Source organism: Rutilus rutilus, assembly GCF_951802725.1.
Source record: "Rutilus rutilus genome assembly, chromosome: 16".
NCBI lineage: Eukaryota > Metazoa > Chordata > Actinopteri > Cypriniformes > Leuciscidae > Rutilus > Rutilus rutilus.
Window position 1 is genome coordinate 13,648,137 of NC_140224.1, and position 20,598 is coordinate 13,668,734.

Here is a 20,598-nt window from a genome sequence, read left to right on the forward strand (position 1 = left end):
CTTTCTGTAGATGTGGAATCCTGCAACTTATATTGCAGCCATAAAGCATATAAGTATAAATTAAGTAAAGTTATTTATGCACTTGCAGGAAGGCTAGTTCCTCCATATGACAGTTATCTGAGAGGGTTTATTCACTGTCCAGTGCAATGGAAACAAATGGACATTACACACTCTTAGGCTACTTTCTTTCCTTTGGAAAGTTAGAAAATGTCCACTTACTGCACATATTTCAGCCTCCACTTTCTTGGGAACAGATACAAGTGTGTATTATGTAAAAGTGCACAAAAGAGGAAAACACAATGTCATTACAATGAACTACACTCGGGAAAAATGTGATCAATAACTCATGGCAAAATATTTTTACATTAACATAAGTTTATCAGTTTTCACTTTCACAAGTCAAAGCAATTCATCATTACTCAAGATTTAACAGCTGAAATGACTAGGCCTATATGGCCTTAATTTAATGCAGCAAAAATTAAGATCTTTTCTTTTCTTTTTTTTTCTCAGCCTTTTTCTTGGTTGCTTTTATAAACAGACAACCAATTATTTAACAGTGCCTTCTATAAAAGAGACTATAATATAACTAAAAATTACCATTATGTAGAATATTTTTGTACTTTACTTTTATTAGTTCCCATGTTCTAGTGTGGTGACTCTGACATTACAAAGAACAAAGTAATTATGCAATTATTAAAATACAAAAATATAGGCTAATAAGTGATAAAAACATCTAACATGGCCACTTCTAATGGATTTAAATTGTCTGCTACTTTTTGCCAGCCCTCTCTCCTGGCTTTTGCAGACTTTGAGGTGTTCCCTGGCGTTTTGATTAAACATTAAAATTCCGAATAAACTTCGACTATTAGTTCTTGCTCTGCTGAGGAGAAAAACTGAGCGCGCTCTTTGGCCACGCTGAACAGCCAATAGCAGCGTTGCTGATCAATGTTTCTACTATCGATATATTGCCTTTTAAACCAGCGCATGAACGCGCAATTATCTCAGATAACTCAATCCAGCTATACTAATCATATCCGGCAGGTGTGTTCGAAGAACCCAATTAGCCGGATCATGATTAGCACGATGATATCATCTTGGATGTCTCATTTGATCTCGGATGTTTTAAGCAACGTACGAAGAACGAGCCCCTGTTCTCATATAATGGTGTCAATGCAGGCAGATCAATAATATTGTTGAATATTAAGTGTCCCCAACTAAGCAAGCCAAAAGCCAAAGGTGACAGTGACAGTGACAAGGAACCAAAACTCCATCAGGTGACAGAATGGAGAAATTAGCAAGTGTTATTTCTGCTATTATACAATTCCATGTTCAACACCAGGGCCTTATCTGTATCTGGAGCCCCAGTGCAGGTTGTTGCTGTAGGATTTCCTCGATTGAAATCATGGTCCTGAGGGTGTGGATGGGATGGATGGGTACCCCTCGGGTTGAAATAGCAGGGGCCCCCTGAAAGCCAGGGGCCCTGAGCAATGTCACCACCTTTCTCCCCCCTCTAGTGATGGCCCTGCTTAACACTGAAATAATAACCAAAATGATATTATAATGCTAAAATGTAGATATGTGTGGTGATAGATAAGAAAAGCTATAGAGATATCTTTTTTATGGCAGGACCTAAAAGGGAAGATCTTGATAAAAGCAAAGAAGATCAAAGTGATGCAGGACAGCTCCAGCTCTGACTCAAGCTCCTCAGATGATGAATCTAAAGCTGAAAGCAAGCCTAAAGCATGGAAGGTCAGCATCTGTCTTTTTGATACTTGTTTTGTGCAAATATTAGGAGTGTAACAATATATCGTGTCACAATATATCGCAATACAAAAATGCAACAATATGTATGGTGGATAGTGACAATATGTATTGTGTATAATTCACCCAAAATGAAAATTACTGTGCATGAAAAAATTCAAGTTTACACAGTTTTAGTGTCAGTGCTACATTAAACTACCATATATAATGTTGAATATAATGTATAATAATGCAATGGGGGAATATTTGTGGGTCCTGATAAAGATAAAAAATATCTTATGTTACCAGGAAAAAAGTTGCCTACATTATTTTAAATATATCTAGTCAGTGACAGAGTGGAAGCATATTTATCTGAAATAATTCTGTATTTTCAGCTTCAGAATCATGAATATTTGTATTCTGGTGTCACTATTTTCCTGTGCATTGGGTTACCAGCACCAAGTCCAAGCCTATTCATTTCCACACCCAATGTAATACCAAATGTAGCATTTTAATCAACAGTACATTTTTTGTTAACCTTTTACCATATGTCTTGGAGTATCGCAATAATATTGTATCGTCAGTTCAGTATCGTGATATGTATTGAATCGTGACATGAGGGTATCGTTACACCCCTAGTATATATACATGTTTCTATTTGCTTTTGTATGTACTCTAACTTCAAAAGTTTGGATCTACTGTAGTTAGATTTTTTTATGTTTTTGAAAGAAGTCTCTTATCCATAAATTTCTATGCAATTTATTCATGGTATGGCAAAGCTATATTTTCAGCAGCCATTACTCCTGTCTTCAGTGTCACATGATCCTTCAGAAATCATTCTGATTTGGTCCTTTAGAAATACTTCTGATTGATCCTTCAGAAATCATTCTGATTTGGTCCTTTAGAAATAATTCTGATTTGGTGCTCAAGAAATATTTCTTATTATGAATGTTGAAAACAGGGGCAAGTTGCAAAAGCCACTATGTGAAGACTGTGTCTTAAATGGTTAGTTCACCCAAAAATAAAAAAATATTTTATTAATTACTCACCCTCATGTTGTTCCAAACCCTCAAGACTCATCTTCTGAACATAAATGAAGATCTTTTTGATGAAATCTGAGAGCTTTCTGTCCCTCAATAGACAGCTACGCAACTGACACTTTGACGCTTCAAAAATAATTATAAAGAAATTGTATTATAATCTATATGAATTGAGCGGTTTAGTCCAAAAGTTTCTGACACTTCATCAAAAAGATCATCATTTGTGTTCCGAAAATGAACGAAAGTCTTACGGGTTTGGAACGACATGAGTTGACATTAATGAAAGAATTTTCATTTTTGGGTGAACTATCCCTTTAAGAACTAGTTAGATAAGAGGTAAATCAGTCTTACTTTTCCTATTCAAATTCTATAGACTACCTTTTTATGTAACTGACTTAAAAAAATTTGATGACTAAGTTTTAAGACGGTTTATGCAACAGGCTAGCCTGGGTTTCCCCATGCTGCCTTGTGCGCAGCGCGATTTTATTCACGCTGCTAGGCAGCCTGGATTCCATGGACTAGATTTTCGCCTCAGCGAGGGGACCAATCACAGAACGGGGAGGAGCAGCAAGACGATGACGACGTCTATGCGACACACCGAAGCAGTTTGTTTATATCTATGGATCTAACATGGCAGCAGAAGCGAAGTTACCTTTCGATGCAGCCTTAGATAGTGTTCTAAGTAGTTTAGAACGCAAGTTTATTCCGTCTTCTTCCTCGTCGAATTTCTCTCGCTCTACATACGTCATCTGGTATAATTGAAATGACTGGCTATGAGCTACGTACAGGTGCATTTGATAGACATTCGTAGCGTCCAATAAACGGCTCTGGGCATTCGTAAACCACGCCTCAAATACGAGAAAATGAACATGTGGTTCCCAGACCACGTCTCAATGAGAAAGAGGTCTGACGTTAGCCAGGCTAGCAACAGGCCACTTTTGTGCTGGTTAATAATTTTGTGGAAACCATGATACATTGTCTCCAGGATTATTTGATGAAAAGAAAGTTCAAAATTACAGCAATTATTTGAAATAGAAATATTTTGTAACAATGTAAAAGTCTTTACTGTCCCTTTTGATCAATTTAGTGCCTTGCTGAATAAAAGTATTCATTTCTTTAAAAAAATCTTACTGACCCCAAACTTTTGAACTGTACACATGTTTGGGTAGGTGTATCTTGCTCATATCACTACTCATTTCATATCATTACTTTTGTTTTTATTTTACTCATTTAATCACTTTTTTGCAGTCTGGCAGTTTGACAATTTTATTTGAGTACAAATTTTGCTTTTTCTTTTCCTCTGAAGGACTGTAAGTTGAGTCCAGAGCTGTCTGATCTGGTGGTGTATACCCGCAGTGTTGCCTTCAAACAATTTGATCCATCCGCCAAGAAACCTCCCAATGAGATGTCCTCTTTCTCTGAGAGTGATGCATTGAAACTAATCAAAGAATCAGGTACTATATCTACTATTGTGTTTATTAACATTCAGTGATAGAAATTGCATCTTAAATCTTTTTTGAATAAAATAGCTGACATTTTATGTATCTATACACAGAGTTAAATAGAAATATAGTAATTTGACAAAATTACTGCCTGAGTGAAAATGTAAATTCAATCTTGAAATATTCTGTAAATTCACAAGTGGTATTTGCGGAGATTTTTTTTGTTTTCTACACATGACATCTCATATTTAGTTTTTTTTTTTTTTTTTACTTTGGAAAAAAAAACGAATTTGTGTAAAACTATATATATATATATATCAGTGGCGGCTGCGGGTCTTTCAAAGAGGGGAAGCTCATTTTCGGCTGACAAAAAATTTCAATTTATTTATACGTAAATTCTACGTTCCTTCTCAAGAAAATGCTCTGTGACCCTGCTGTACCAACTAGGCGTCTTTTCCAGTGACTTGACCAGTGTCCTCTCAATGGCCAGCAGAGCTATATAATTGTATAAATGTAATAATATAATAAAGGTATAAATAATAATATAATTAAGTATAATAATAATACTACTACTAATAATATATTTTTTAATTATTTTGATATTTACTAATATTAACATTTAATATTAATATTATAAATATAAACAATTACTAATAATAATATAAAAAATATAATAAGTAATAATATAATAAAGGTATAAATGTATAATTGTGTGAAATGTATTATGAAAATTGGCTAGCAATTTCGACAAGCAAATGCCAAGAAATAGGTTGCAGCAGTTTGTCTTTCGACTATACTTGCAAAATCCGTGATGGGACTGAGCTCGAATAGCTTCAGCATCAGCGACTTTTTATTGTATGAAATCACTGTCAATCAAAGGAGATGCAGCCTTGCGACAGACCCTCCAATCATAACGCAGAAGCCCGGAGTCCAGGCCAGCCCACTCCTCATTCACCCCCAGAGATGCGGGCGGGACATAATCGCAGCATTTATCCAATGACCGTCTAGTTTGAAGCACTGAAAAAAAACTGTTCAAAGCAGCCCCATTGAAGTCAATGGACGCTGGGCTTCAACAGGGAAATGCACGGTGACGCTACAGGAATGTATGAGAAGGAAATCGAGTCAGCCGACCTGCTGTATGTAACTGATTCTGAACGAACTCGTCTTTGAGATTAACGTTTTCTAACGCATTTTTAGTCAATAAAATGTTAACACAATAGTACTGTTATGATGAGGCAGGAATGAAGCGGAGAGAGAATCCATATGCAAGCATACTTTAATAGAACAAACAGAACACGGAACTCGGGACAGGAAACAGCTACAACGACCGACAAACAACAACTGAAGCACAGAGGTATATATACACAGGCAAACAAGCTAAACAAGATAACAAGGGGGTGTGGTTAATCAGAAACACCTGGGGAGACTAATACACAAGAAAAACTACAAAGGACTACAAAACATGGCACAGGACAGGAAATAACAAAAGTCCACACAAGACAAGGGAAACACAGGACAGGAATCATGACATAGCCCCCCACTTAAGGAGCGGATTCCAGACGCTCCTCAGGAAATAGTTCAGGAGGGTGGTGGAGCGGAGGCGGACCCGGGGGGCGGGATGGAGGGCCAGGCCCGTGGAGCGGAAGAGGGCCTGGAGACTGCAGTAGTACGGGAGGCCAGGGCGGAGCAGGCAGTGCAGGCGACCAGGGCGGAGCAGGCAGTGCAGGCGACCAGGGTGGAGAAGACCCTTCAGGCGGCCAGGGCGGAGACGACCCCTCAGGCGGAGACGACCCTTCTGGCGGCCAGCCGAGCTTCCCTTGCAGTCTTAAAGAAATCCCCCACTGATATATAAAGATAAACATGTTCTTGTTTGTTTTCGTTGCTTCTAAATTTCTCTCTTTTTTTCATAGGCAAGTTGTTTGTACGTCACAACAGCATGCAATTGAGCAGGATCTACCCATCTGGTCAGCGGGTGCAATCCTCAAACTACAATCCTCAAGACATGTGGAATGCTGGTTGTCAGATGGGTAAACATTTAATTAAAGAAAACTTGCAGACTGCACGTTTTTAAAAATGACTGCACAGTCAACATTTATAAATTACTGACAGAAAAATTATTTTGCAGTGGCATTAAACTTTCAAACCCAATGTAACGAGATGGATCTAAACAGAGGCCGTTTTTTACCAAACGGCCGCTGTGGCTATGTGTTAAAACCAAGCTTCATGTGCCAGCCTGATTCAGAGTTTAACCCGGAAAACACTGGGGGAGGCCCTGGCCACAACCCAGTACTGCTTACTATCAAGGTGAGTTAATGAACAGAGGGATCTTTATGAAAACTAAACTTCTGTTGAGAAGAATTTGCCTGTCTATTTCCTGCTAGAAAATAAATTAAAATACTTGAGTTTTTAATGGTTTTATTGTGACATGATGTCACAATATTTGACTTCCAAAAATTGACGTATCAATACAATTGTAGTACATCATCATTCATCATTTACTTTAACCAAAAGCAGCTATTCCACCATTGGGCCAGACGGTTCTAAGACCGGTAATGACTGGTTCCAGTTGTATTTCCACTTAAGCCTGGTACTGCATGGCACGGTTGCAAACTGTTCTCGACCCATTCTTGACACGGTTGCCTAACCGTGCTGATAGAATACATGTAGTGACTTTGCAACCCAGGATTGGTCACTTGTCTGTTGCTTGGCACCCAGTTTCTCTGTAGCTGGCTAATCATGCTGTTTGATTTGTAAACACAAATTAATAAAATGAAAAGAAATATCTGATCATCCTCCATCACGCGGTCGCTATTTACATCTCATTTCATCTGTAAACTCATGCTTTACTAAGGCAACGACTGACGCATTTGTAGGGGTGGGCGATATGGCAAAAATATCATATCACGATCAGGAAAATCACGGTTCACGATTTGATCACGATTCTCTTTCATGTTGGTTTTACTATTTTGCAAGTGACTGAGCATTACAGCCAAACTAGTTTCCCTATTTTAAAAACAAAGCCTTACAAGGTATCAAAATATGAAATAAAAAAAGAATGGCAGACAATTATAGGCCAAAGTGGCACAAATAAAAATAGGCTACACAACATAATATACTAATGAAATAAACAGGGCTTTATTTTTCCAGCTACAGTAGGTGTATTTAACAGTAGCATTCAAGAAAGAAATGATATGAACAAATATAAAAATTAAACACTACATAGACATCACTGTATAAATTATACATTGATTCTTATTAAAGGTACTTTTAAAGTTCTCAGTCAAGAGCAGTGAGTGATTTTCTCTTTGTGTTTTGTTGTTTTATTAGCATTAAAGGATTAGTTCCCCCCAAAATGAAAATTGTCATAATTTACTCTCTCAAGTTGTTTTAAACCTGAATAAGTTTCTTTCTTCTGTTGAAAATAAAACTTATTTTGAAGAATGTGGGTAACCAAATATTTGCTGGTCCCCAGTGACTTCTATAGTATATTTTGTCTTATGGAAGTCAATGGGGACCAGCAACTGTTTGGATAGCTATGGAGCTTATAATATGACAAAATGATTTGAATTTGAATTGTGTAAATTTGAATTATTTGCAAGTGTAATCTAACAAAATTTTATTTTAGGTGGTAGTTTAAATATTTCTGAATTTGATTTTTTAAAAGCGAATATTGAACATTTGAAATTTAACAAATTTAAATGTTTTTATGGCTGAATTGTATAGACATGTATTTTCAAACAGCTAGTTTTTTTGTTCTGAATTCTTATACTGCAAATATTCAGTTTAAAAAAATACAGATTCAAGTTTTCAAGATGAAGAAATTCGGAACTTCAAATTCAGTTTTCTAAAATTCAATCTCAAAAATTCAAACTCAAAAATTCTGATCTTACAGAAAGTAGGTCACAGGTCATCCACAGGCAAGAGTAAAGGATCTCAGATAAGTCAAACAGAGCATTTTGGCTGCACTGCAGTAGTTTTCTGCCGCAAACGCGGTGGTGGTTCAAGAGAATCCGTGTATCTTTCTTTCAGTCGTTTTTTTTAATTTAATATTAAGAGTAGAAAAATGAGAAAACAGCTTGAGTATTAGATTTATAATATTCTAGTAATAATAGTCCGCTGCAGCAGTTGCACGGAGCTTACAAAACCTAACGCGTGTATTGCAACTATAGGCTACATTTAATTTTCAAACAACTAGACTAACGAATGGCTCGGTATATAGAAGAGCCTAGAAAGGGCTTTTTCTCTGAGTAGACCAGCAGTTGGTCTGAATTTGCTATAACCTATAGCCTATTTTCCGGACTGTATAGGCTAAGTCACGTTTTATCATGAAACACGCTGTAATTTATTCCAAAGTGACTATATAATGCATTTAATGTTAAATAATCTAAATGTTGACTTTCAAAAGTAGGCGCTCCAAGAAGGCTATTCTCTGTATTTTGGTTAATTTTTGGTGAGCGCCAGGAAGATCTAAAAAGACCGAGACGCGCTAAAGCAGCGCATCATGTTGTTTTAATTATTTTTCAATGGCATGATATTTTGTATCTCACACAACATAGTATCAGTTCTGGCGTTGCTTCATATCGCAGACTGTTCATTATCAAAATAAAACACAGTCAACCAAACCAAATAAAAAGTTATTCTGCCTAATTTAATTGGTCTGTTGTACAATATAAAGGGCAAGCTGTGCCGCACACAGTCCTACTTGTTATTCCAAACATTTCCCTTACTGTGAAGACGCTGATTTAGCCTATACGTGTATTTTGGGACTCGACTGAAGTATGACGCCTTTTTATTTGTATTATAATATAATATACATATTATAATATAATACATAATCTTCTGAGTTTTTTGATTTAGGCCTTGTGTGTTTTATTTTAATTAAAATGTATTATCATTTACATCTCAAAAGGATGCGCTTTGTGCATTCTCTGACATTACATTTATTTATTTCATGAGTATCAATTGATGTTAAACAAAACTGTTATTTTCTCTGGCAACTAAACTTCCAAAATAAATAATAATAAAAAAAAATAAAAAAACAACTTCCAAAGCAAAGCCATTGTGCGTGCGCTCCGCAGCTTTTCCACACAGATTTTGAGAATTGGCCAGCTTGTGTCCGGGAGATGCGAGGTACGTTCATATTTATGAAATAAACATAACTGATTTTGTCTACACCTAAATACATTTCCAAGGACCCCCTAATAATAACAGTGATTAAGCCCAAATGTGGGTGGGGGTAATGAACACAATATGTTTTTTTTGTTGTTTTTTTTTCCCCAAATGGTCTCCACTCTATGCATTTTGTAATAATACAGCAACATTTTTTAACTGACAGTATTTGCCAGAAAATAAGTCGCATGCACCTGAGTGCAAGTCACACCGGATCATGTTGAGAGAGAAACGCGCGCGCGTCAAATCGTCATAAAAAAACGCATTTTAATATTAGCCTATTCAGCAATAGTGTAAAAGACCTGTAAATAAAATACAACATTTACATGATAAACACTATTAACATGTAGGCTATGTGTTGCCTATTTTACTTTCCCTTACTGTATGACAAATCCTTAAATGAATGCAGAAAACAACAAGAATGAAAAATAAGTAGCCATGTATAATAAAATAATATATAGGCTACATAGCCTATAAAAATAGCCTATATTGTGCCCTTTATTATTGCCAGCAGTCATATCACCCTGTAGCCCAAGACTGTTTGCCCACTGAAGCTAAGCAGGGCTGAGCCTGGTTAGTACCTGGATGGGAGACCTCCTGAGAAAAACCAGGTTGCTGCTGGAAGAGGTGTTAGTGAGGCCAGCAGGGGGTGCTCACCCTGTGGTCTGTGTGGGACCTAACGCCCCAGTGTAGTGATCGGGACACTATACTGTCAAAGAGCACCGTCCTTCGGATGAGACGTTAAACCGAGGTCCTGACTCTCTGTGGTCATTAAAAATCCCAGGATGTCCTTCGAAAAAGAGTAGGGATGTAACCCCGACATCCTGGCCAAATTTGCCCCTTGGCCTCTGTCCATCATGGCCTCCTAATCATCCCCATATACTGATTGGCTTCATCACTGTCTCCTCTCCACCAGTAAGCTGGTGTGTGGTGGGCGTTCTGGCGCAATATGGCTGCCGTCGCATCATCCAGGTGGATGCTGCACATTGGTGGTGGTTGAGGAGATTCCCCCTTCCTTGTAAAGCGCTTTGAGTACCTAGAAAAGCGCTATATAAATGTAACGAATTATTATTATTATTACAAACAACATTTAGCCTATTTTAAACGCCAAGCCTAAACAAATCTATTTAAATAGAAACGGTCGCGCATCTCTCATTCAGTCAGAAGTTTTCATATTTGCAATGTAACATGTGGATGCTAACTATTAACCCTTGTGCATTGTTCAAATTCACTACCCTTTCGTTATGTTTGTGGCTGAAAACAGCCACTACTTTGAACTGCTGTAAAAATGTATCAGATAAATATTTTTTTCAATTTTTTTTGCATAAATCTATTAATCAACCTCAGTCCTGCTCAAAACTACTAAATGTTTTTTAAAAAAATCAGGATTTTAACTCTTTAATTGCTAAATTCGTAAATAATGTCACTGATTTGGGAAAAAAAACACACAAAATGACTCATTTTCAATATAAAATGTGATTGTGGACTGGATTTTTTTTAACCTTTTATCACAGTCTTGGACATGTCAAAGATTAGAAACAACATTGGTTTTGATGCATTGTTAGTTTTTGTGCAGCATCAGATTTTAACTTTTTCTCCCTCATTTACTGTTCGTGGCTGTTTTTGCCCCATTGACTTCCATTATAACCACATTTTTTGATTGCAAAGCCATGACACCATATAATCATGCATTTTTGATTGTTGGTGGTTTTCCCTGTTGGGAAGAGGTACAATTTTTTATTTTTACTGTTGATAACCAGGTGGCACCATTAACCCTTTAGATAGGCCTGTACAAAAAAAAGCTTAGTGTCTGGCTTTTACATGGAGTTATATGGAGTTTATATGGAGTATAATAGCATAATAAAGTGTGTGTGTGTGTGTGTGTGTGTGTGTGTGTGTGTGTGTGTGTGTGTGTGTGTGTGTGTGTGTGTGTGTGTGTGTGTCAAAAAAAATTTGAAAAAAATATTTATCTGATACATTTTTACAGCAGTTCAAAGTAGTGGCTGTTTTCAGCCACGAACATAACGAAAGGGTAGTGAATTTGCCCACAGTGTACTGTTGAGTTTTTGAAAAAATTCAAAGCATTTTCCCAAAATATGTGTCAAAATAAGCTTTGTCACCAAAAATCATTCCATTTTCTGAAACACAGAGAAAGTTATGGCCAAATTAAGACTCAAAAATACCCCATAGTGGATGAAAACATCCCCAACAGCACATAAGGGTATAAAGAAGGCGTCATACTTCGAGTCCCAAAATACACGTATAGGCTAAATCAGCGTCTTCACAGCAAGGGAAATGTTTGGAATAACAAGTAGGTCTGTGTGCGGCACAGCTTGCCCTTTATATTGTACAACAGACCAATTAAATTAGGCAGAATAACTTTTTATATGTTTGGTTGACTGTGTTTTATTTTGATAATGAGCAGTCTGCGATATGAAGCAACGCCAGAACTGATACTATGTTGTGTGAGAGCGCGATGCGCCTGCGCCATCACTTGGATTTGTTCCACCACTGGGAAATAACTTAATACTCTGTTATTAATAGTCATACAGATAATATGACATCATTCAAAACAGTAAAATGTATATTTTTATTTGTGTACATTCAAAATGACTACAAAATAGCATGCCATTGAAAAATAAATAAAACAACATGATGCGCTGCTTTAGCGTGTCTCGGTATTTTTAGATCTTTCTGGCTCTCACCAAAAATGAACCAAAATACAGAGAATAGCCTTCTTGGCGCGCCTACTTTTGAAAGTCAACATTTAGATTATTTAACGTTAAAAGTCACTTTGGAATAAATCACAGCGTGTTTCATGATAAAACGTGACTTAGCCTATACAGTCCGGAAAATAGGCTATAGGTTATAGCAAATTCAGACCAACTGCTGGTCTACTCCTTTCTAGGCTCTTCTGTATACCGAGCCATTCGTTAGTCTAGTTGTTTGAAAATTAAATGTAGCCTATAGTCGCAATACACGCGTTAAGTTTTGTAAACTCCGTGCAACTGCTGCAGCGGACTATTATTACTAGCATATTATAAATCTAATACTCAAGCTGTTTTCTCATTTTTCTACTCTTAATATTAAACAAAAAAAACGACTGAACGAAAGATACACGGATTCTCTTGAACCACCACCGCGTTTGCGGCAGAAAACTACTGCAGTGCAGCCAAAATGCTCTGTTCGACTTATCTGAGATCCTTTACTCTTCCCTGTGGATGACCTGTGACCTACTTTCTGTAAGATCTGAATTTTTGAGTTTGAATTTTTGAGATTGAATTTTAGAAAACTGAATTTGAAGTTACGAATTTCTTCATCTTGAAAACTTGAATCTGTATTTTTTTAAACTGAATATTTGCAGTATAAGAATTCAGAACAAAAAAACTAGCTGTTTGAAAATACATGTCTATAAAAGTCAGCCATAAAAACATTTCAATTTGTTATATTTCAAATGTTCAATATTCGTTTAAAAAAAAATCAAATTCAGAACTATTTAAACTATACCACCTAAAATTAAATTTTGTTAGATTACACTTGCAAATAATTCAAATTTACACAATTCAAATTCAAATCATTTTGTCATATTATAAGCTCCATAGTTAGCCACATTCTTCAAAATATATTCTTTTTTTTTTCTTTTTTTTTTCAGCACAAGAAAGAAATGAATACAGGTTTGGAACAACATTAGAGTGAGTAAATAATTACATAATTTTCATTTTTGGGTGAACTATCCCTTTAAGGACAAGCGGCAGCATGTTTACTATTGGGCTACTGTCACTTTAAAGGTGCAGTGTGTAATTTTTAGCGGCATCTAGTGGTGAGATTTGCGAATTGCAAACAGCCAGTCACTCATGGCTTATCCTTCAAATTGCAAACTCGAATGTGAAGCTATGGTGGCCGACGTAGGATCAGAAGATGTCATCGTCTGAGTCTGAGTCAGCAGAGAGTAGCAAGTCAAGCAATGAGGTTTCTTTATATTATATTTTATATTAAATTATATTTACTTAATTATTCAGTAAAACCACATGTTATTGCAATTGTTATTTTTACTTGTTCATCATTGTGTTAGTCTTTTATTCACTGACTTTACTAGGGATGGGAATTGATAAGATGTTATCAATATCAATGCCACTGACAATTCTGCTTATCGATCCGATTCTTTAACGATTCTCTTATCGATTATTGATAGCACTGTGTGGAAAAATGTAGTCATATGCTTTTCAAAAAAACAAGTGGTTTTATTTATTTTAAAGTTTAAGCTTGAGTAAGCAAACTGTACTTTTTATGTAATTTATGTAATAAATAGAACCTTATTTACGGTCTGGTGTCAACACAGAAAACATTTCATCACTGGATCGTTTTTTTTTCCGTTTAATTAAAGTGTTGTTTTATGTCAGCTGAATGTCCGGAACGCTTTTCAGAGAAGATAAGGCAACTTATTTAGCACAATTCACACCCAGCGGTAATTAAAAAAAAAAACAAATAAAATCTCCGAATGCTCCACATGAAACTTTGGTCTTCCGACCTTTTACCACCGTGTCGATTTATTTTGATTAATATGTGCGAGCAGGGTTCGAATTATGATTTCATCTTTGTGGGGGTCTCTTTAAAAAAAGAAAAAAAAAAGTAGCTTATGAGTACCCGCGGTGTAGTTTACAAATGTAAATAAATAAAAATGTTTAATAAAAAAGCGTTGCTAACACAATTCAATTTAAATAGTACATTTGGTTTAATTTGTCGTTTAATGAGGTCTAATATGTTGTTAGTGGTGAGAATTTTCAGTTAAATACATAGACAGATCCGACAATATAAAGCATGTATTTAAGTGGTCCAGGGACAGAACTTTTGCCAAGCGTGTCAGAGGTTCTGGGTTCTAATCCGCACTCGTATATAGTTTTTTTTTTTTTTCATCAAAACCTATTATGTTTATCAGTGGTTGTATATCACGCAAGGGCACGTTTGTGTGCATTTTGTATTTTGTGTGCATTTTGTTTTGTAATTTCACCAGAACGAATAGAGAGTCTCTCCACACTGAATCGCGCGTCCGAGTGAAGACTGCGCGAGCCACAAGAGAACACAGTATCCGCGCCACTGATCGCAGCGGCAACGAGCACTTTGATCACTTTATTTAAAAAGCAACACATTTCAGTACTAGATCGCCTCTTATTTAACAAACAAACTAAATGAATGCTCTGCTAGTTGACTGAAGATGTTTCATTTATTTGTATTGGTATATTAGCGCCGCGTATCGACCTTAGCAAAAAGTGGTGGGGACATGTCCCACCCCCAAATTACGCCTATGTTAAAATAACACTTGCCTGATGCATTATGCTACTGCTAGATCGGACGTTGACGTCACTTCTGTATGTCAGTAAAAGTCCTGGCAGAAAGCGAAGCTTAAGAATGTAGTGTGATGACGATCCGAGATCCCGCGAGATCCATGTGTTTGGCATCTTGTCCTGTCTTTTAAGTCTTACAGTAGTCTGAAGGAAAAAGTGCTTTATTTGTAATTTAAAATAATGGTGCTGATGATTTTTAGAGACCCCCACAGGTGATTTACTGCTTTCATGGGAGCTCATCCTCTCTCTATGGGAGCTCAGCTCCCACTGGCTCCCACGTAATTCGACTGTAGGGGTAAAATCTTTGCGTGGCAGGGGGAGCTGCCACTCGACCAGTCACGGATATATGCGCTTTGCGTGGCAGGGGGAGCTGCCACTCGACCAGTCACGGATATATGCGCCTGCCACTGCGTTATAGGCGTATATATGTAAGATTTAAAAAAAAACGGTAGTGGCCGGCGCGATGCTAATAGAGGCACGAGCGCGCGCTCCCATACGGGTAAAAAGAGCAAATAAAAAACCAGATAAGATGAGAAATAGGTAAATAAGATATGTATTGCACTCTGTGTGCTTTTGTGTATCAATAGGAGTGTCTGATAGATGTAAACAGTGAGAGATCGTGTGGCTGGTAGTGGCCGGCGCGATGCTAATAGAGCCACGAGACGCGCGCTGCATTTTATTTTATTTTTTTAAACCTTACATATTGTGTAAGTTCGAGTGGCCGGGGCATATATCCGTGACTGGTCGAGTGGCCGGCGCATATAACGCAGTGGCAGGCGCATATATCCGTGACTGGTCGAGTGGCTGGGGCATATATCCGTGACTGGTCGAGTGGCCGGCGCATATAACGCAGTGGCAGGCGCATATATCTGTGACTGGTCGAGTGGCCGGCGCATATATCCGTGACTGGTCGAGTGGCCGGCGCATATATCCGTGACTGGTCGAGTGGCAGCTCCCCCTGCCACGCAAAGATTTTACCCCCTCTCTAATTCGAACCATGTGTGCGAGGGAGAGAGAGCAAGACAGCGCTTAGTTTGGAGACGGTGAAGTCTTGTTTACACTTTCGCCTGGCTCCGAAGACAGAGAGTGCGCGCGCGCGACCGGGTCTCTCTCTCTGCTCGTTCTTTCAGTTAAACATGCACCCTGTCACAAGCGCAGCAGTTCATCTACATTACTCACCGATCAAATAAGACTTTGGCGGGACAAAAATTCGCTTTGGCGGGCGCTAAAACAAGTTCAATGCAGGAAAAACCCTGTTATTGCAAACGGCATAATTTGTCTCGTTTAGTAAAATAAAGCCAAGCTTTAGATCGCCTCTTCCTCTCCATGATTACGTCCTCTGCTCAAATCAAATCGAAATAGCTAACGTTACGATTACGATGTCCGAGGCGTCATTCAGACAGCATGTTTTTCTCCACGTTTGCAGAGTCAAGGACAACCTGAGTATTCTGCTGCGTCTTTTTCTGCTGTTTCTCATTCAAGTTAGTGACGAAACGCGCTCTGTAGCGCTGTTTGTTCGCTGTTGGCTACGGTAGAAACATGACGTCACGATATGTCGGCCTTCATAGAAGGGGGTGCCCGCGCTTATGTAGATATAAATGACTCATTCTAAGGTAATAAAAACATAACGGTTCATTAAGTAAGGTCTTTATACACCACTGAAAACATAGTTATGGATCTTATTGCATTTCTGTCAATAGATCCTCAGAAATATTACACATTGCACCTTTAAGACCGGAACGCATTTAATGGACATGCATATGACACGCACCCTATTTTCTCTCAAATGTGTGCTTTCACTTTAGACATAACCAGCTGTGTTTATGTAAACATTGTGTGTATTTGACAGTATTAGCGCAATAAGGCTTGAAAAATAACTTAGTCCAGTAATCAGGCGCTGTTTGACGTTTTAGTGTGTGTGCTTCGGGTGTACGCGCTCAGAAAATCGCACAGGGCCGCTGGAAGTAATTTTGAACAGGGGGTGCTGTGAATTTATTTTTATTTATTTTTTGACAAAAAACCTATGAGCCTATAGGTCTATTTAAAATACATTTTAAAAATAAATACATTGAGATTCACTACTTTATTGTCATATACACTTCAGTGCACACAGCCAGGGTCTGAAACACACAGTCATCATCAGTTCTCAGATGAATACAGTATATGCGCTATTAGTCAGAAGCAGAATCAGAATCAGAAATACTTTAATAATCCCAGGGGGGAATTACTTTCGTTACAACTCCAGATATACATACATACAGTACAACATATTTAGATACAACAAATAATATTATAACAACATATAATATTAATTAAACTTCACAATAACGCTATAACAATGCAATCGATTTGGTCAGCTGGCATGAACCTGAATCACTGCACATTTATGTCACACGCAACTCTATTAGCTCCAAAATCCTTTTACACACACCACAAGGAAATAATCTCTGACTATTTAAGCACGTTATTGAACAGTTCTACACATCCATTACGCAAAGAACACGCACAAAATAATGCTTTCTGTCTCCATCTCCAACCTTTTTACACAAACCACAAGGAAATAATCTCCGACTATTTAAACGTTATTTAACAGTTCTCCACATCCATTACGCAAAGAACACACGCACAAAATAACACTTTCTGTCTCCATCTCCAACCTTTTTACACAAACCACAAGGAAATAATCTCTGACTATTTAAACATTATTTAACAGTTCTCTACATCCATTACACAAAGAACACACGATCAAAATAGCACTCTCCATCTCCATCCCCACCACCTTGCAAAAATACTATAGTGTACTACTTACATTTGCTTGGCTAGTCAAAGCTGATCCCACTTGTTGTCTAAAAAATAAATGTTACAAGCGCGGCGGCACCATGTTCTTACCTGAGCTACAGGCAGGGTGCCCTGGTTACAGGTGTCCAAATGTCGAGGTGCGCTCTGGGGTCGTGGAGATAAAGTCTCTCATGAGGGGACGAATGTCCAGGGAGTTCAGAATGTCTGTGTTGGTATGCATCAGCGAAAGGTGTGTGAGTCTTTTCTGGGTCATGGTGCTGCGTACCCATGTCTTCAAAAGACGCAAGGCGGAGAAAGTGCGTTCGGATGAGGCCACGGAGATGGGTAGGCACAGACATAACTCGATCAGTTTTTCTGTCTCTGAAAACATGGCTCTTGTTTGTGGCTGGAGCTTTGTCAAACATGATGCTACATCTTGGACTGTGACACACTTAGACCCTCTGTCTTTTGTGACATCGGCAAGCTGCTTGGCGATGCTTGGCCTAAGCATTTTGAGCTGGAGTTCAAGGCGATCTGTGTCAAGCTCCTCCGGGAGCTGAAGGGCCTCCAGATTGATGCTCCTTCCCTCTGCTGCTTTGATAACAGCCCTCTCTCGCTTTGCGGCAAGCTTCATACTGGCCTGATCAAATCTTCTGTCCAGCTTCGCCGATATCACATCAATAGCCTCGAAAAAGCTACGTCGCCAATCCACTGTTTGTGCGCCATGCGCTCTGGCTCTCTAGTTTGGCGAAGGCGAGCTGGGGTTTTGCTCACTCTAGGGGTGGTGGTGTCTGGGATTTTCAGGGAGGTTTGTGATGCGCAGGTTTCAACCTTGCGGATCAGCTCGTCCACAACTGCATCATCCCGGAGTGTGGCTATTTGTTCTCTCAGCACACCTGTGCATTCCAGTGCACCTTGCGCACTTGCTGTAGCACTCTGTAGGCTTGTGGCAACTGCTTCACAGGGCTCGAACAGGGCATGGCAGCATAAAAGACCGAAATATGTTCTCCCTTTTAAAGCCTGTTTGCAAAGTCCCCCGATCTTTGCTCTGCTGTCCCCCCTGACACTCTTGTCATCCTTCAGCTCGTGCAGTGTAGTCAGGAGAGTGGGGTAAGCTGAAGTGACGCGGTTAATGGACATGTCATGGATACACCACCTTGTCGGGCAAAGGCCTAAGATGTTGACAGCAACCTCATCACATCCAAAAAACGATTGGTAAAGCTGTTTTCGCTTTGATGACTCTCTTATCACAGATGAGACACCCTGAATAAAGTTCAAAGTATCGGCCACAAGACTCACTTCACGCGCGACTTCTTGAAGAATCAAATCCAGTGAGTGGTTGCTGCAATGCACATAAAGTGAGTGCGGGTTTAACTCTTTAAGCCGAGCTTGCACGCCTGAAAAACACCCTGACATATTAGCTGCTCCATCAAAACAAAATCCTGCGATGCGTTCAATGGGGATGTTTAGTCTTAAAAAAATATCCTTGATGCAACTGAAAAGAGTTTCTTCAGTGCTGTCCCGGGCGTTATAAAATCCCAGAAACACAGTGTGAGGCTCCAAGCTGCTGTCAACATATTTCAGACTGCAGGAGAACTGCTCAGTGGTGCTAATGTCAGTTGTACCGTCAGCTGTGAAGCCATAAAATCGGCAGTGCAATGAGCGGGCAACAATTTCCCTCTGGATAGCATGAGCAAACTTTTATTTTATTTTATTTTATTAATTTATTTGACAGGGACAGTGTACATTAATTAGCATTTCCGTTGTCCCTGGACAGATCTTAAAATTGTCTACCTAAAAAAACACAATAAAAAGATTACAGTGAACAATACAAATATAAAAAGCAGTAAGATAAATATAACTCCTCACATCCTGTTGATAAATACAAGTTTACCAACATACAGACATTATGTTAATAGATAAAAAAAAATTAAAAAGAATTAATATTATACACATTAACACCACAGAGACACAAGTGGCAACAGGTTGGGTTGAGTGAAGATACATATTCTTATTAGTTCTGACATGTTTGATGTAATATGAGCCAGTTTTTTAGATGTTTTTTAAACAGAGTGTATGTGGTAAGTTCCCTGATGTTCTGAGGGAGAGAGTTCCACTCCTGCGCTGCTACGACTGAAAAGGCACTCAGACTAAAAGCACTTTTCCGTAGAGGAACAACACAGTCTCCTCGGGCCGACCCTCGTGTTACTCTCTGTGTGGTGTTTCTGATGTTTACAAACTGACTGAGTGGGGGAGAAGACAGACCATGGATGATTTTGTAAAACAGACAGAGGTTTGAATACTTAATGACATTTTCCCAACTTAAGAACTTATGCTTTTGTAAAATGGCACAGTGATGATACCTCAATGTTTTTTTATCCACAATTTTGATTGTCTGTTTATAAAGTGACTCTAAGGATTTTAGTGTAGTTTTATTTGCCTGTGACCAGGTTGTAAGACAGTAAGTGATATGAGACAGTACCATACTGTACATGAACATTTTAGCTGCCTGAAGTGACAAGTTTGATCTTATGAACCGGAAATTTGCGATATTAAATTTGACTCTGTTGCAGACCTTTTTTATCTGTGATTTAAAAGTTAGTTTAGAGTCTATTATGATGCCTAAGTATTTGAATTCTGACACAACTTTTATTTTTCCCCCTGTCACATAAATATCTGCCTGATTATTTGCAATATTTGATTTAGAAAAGAACATTGAAACTGTTTTATTTACATTAAGTTTTAAGCAGGATTGATTTAGCCATTCAGAGACATGGGCCATAGACTGCGTGAGTTTTTCAGCAACTTGTTTTGTGTTTTTACCATGTGTATAAATGACTGTGTCGTCTGCGTACATCTGAATATGGACGTCTGGACAAACAGAAGGGAGGTCGTTTATATAAAGTGAGAATAGCAGTGGCCCCAAAATAGAGCCTTGAGGAACCCCCGTGGACATTGCGAGGGGCGGTGAGTGGTAATCACTGATCCTGACTGACTGTGAGCGATTCGATAGATATGACTCTATCCATTTTATTGCATCTGCGGAGAAATTAAATTTACTTAGTTTGATTAATAATATTTTATGGT

General features: G+C 38.2%; 1 protein-coding gene across 5 annotated transcripts in view; it reads left to right on the top strand.

Annotated features, from left to right (window-relative positions):
- The window catches only part of plcd3b (phospholipase C, delta 3b), a 112,108-nt gene that overhangs the window by 46,671 nt on the left and 44,839 nt on the right, over positions 1–20,598 (top strand). For all 5 annotated transcript variants that reach the window (XR_014630196.1, XM_084435171.1, XM_084435168.1 and 2 more), the window contains exons 10-13: positions 1,627–1,749; positions 4,087–4,234; positions 6,133–6,249; positions 6,348–6,526. Coding sequence is in view for 4 of the 5 variants with exons in the window: in XM_084435171.1 (XP_084291297.1) it covers positions 1,627–1,749; positions 4,087–4,234; positions 6,133–6,249; positions 6,348–6,526 (567 nt within the window). In the remaining variant the exon portion in view is untranslated. The remainder of the gene's footprint in view (positions 1–1,626; positions 1,750–4,086; positions 4,235–6,132; positions 6,250–6,347; positions 6,527–20,598) is intronic.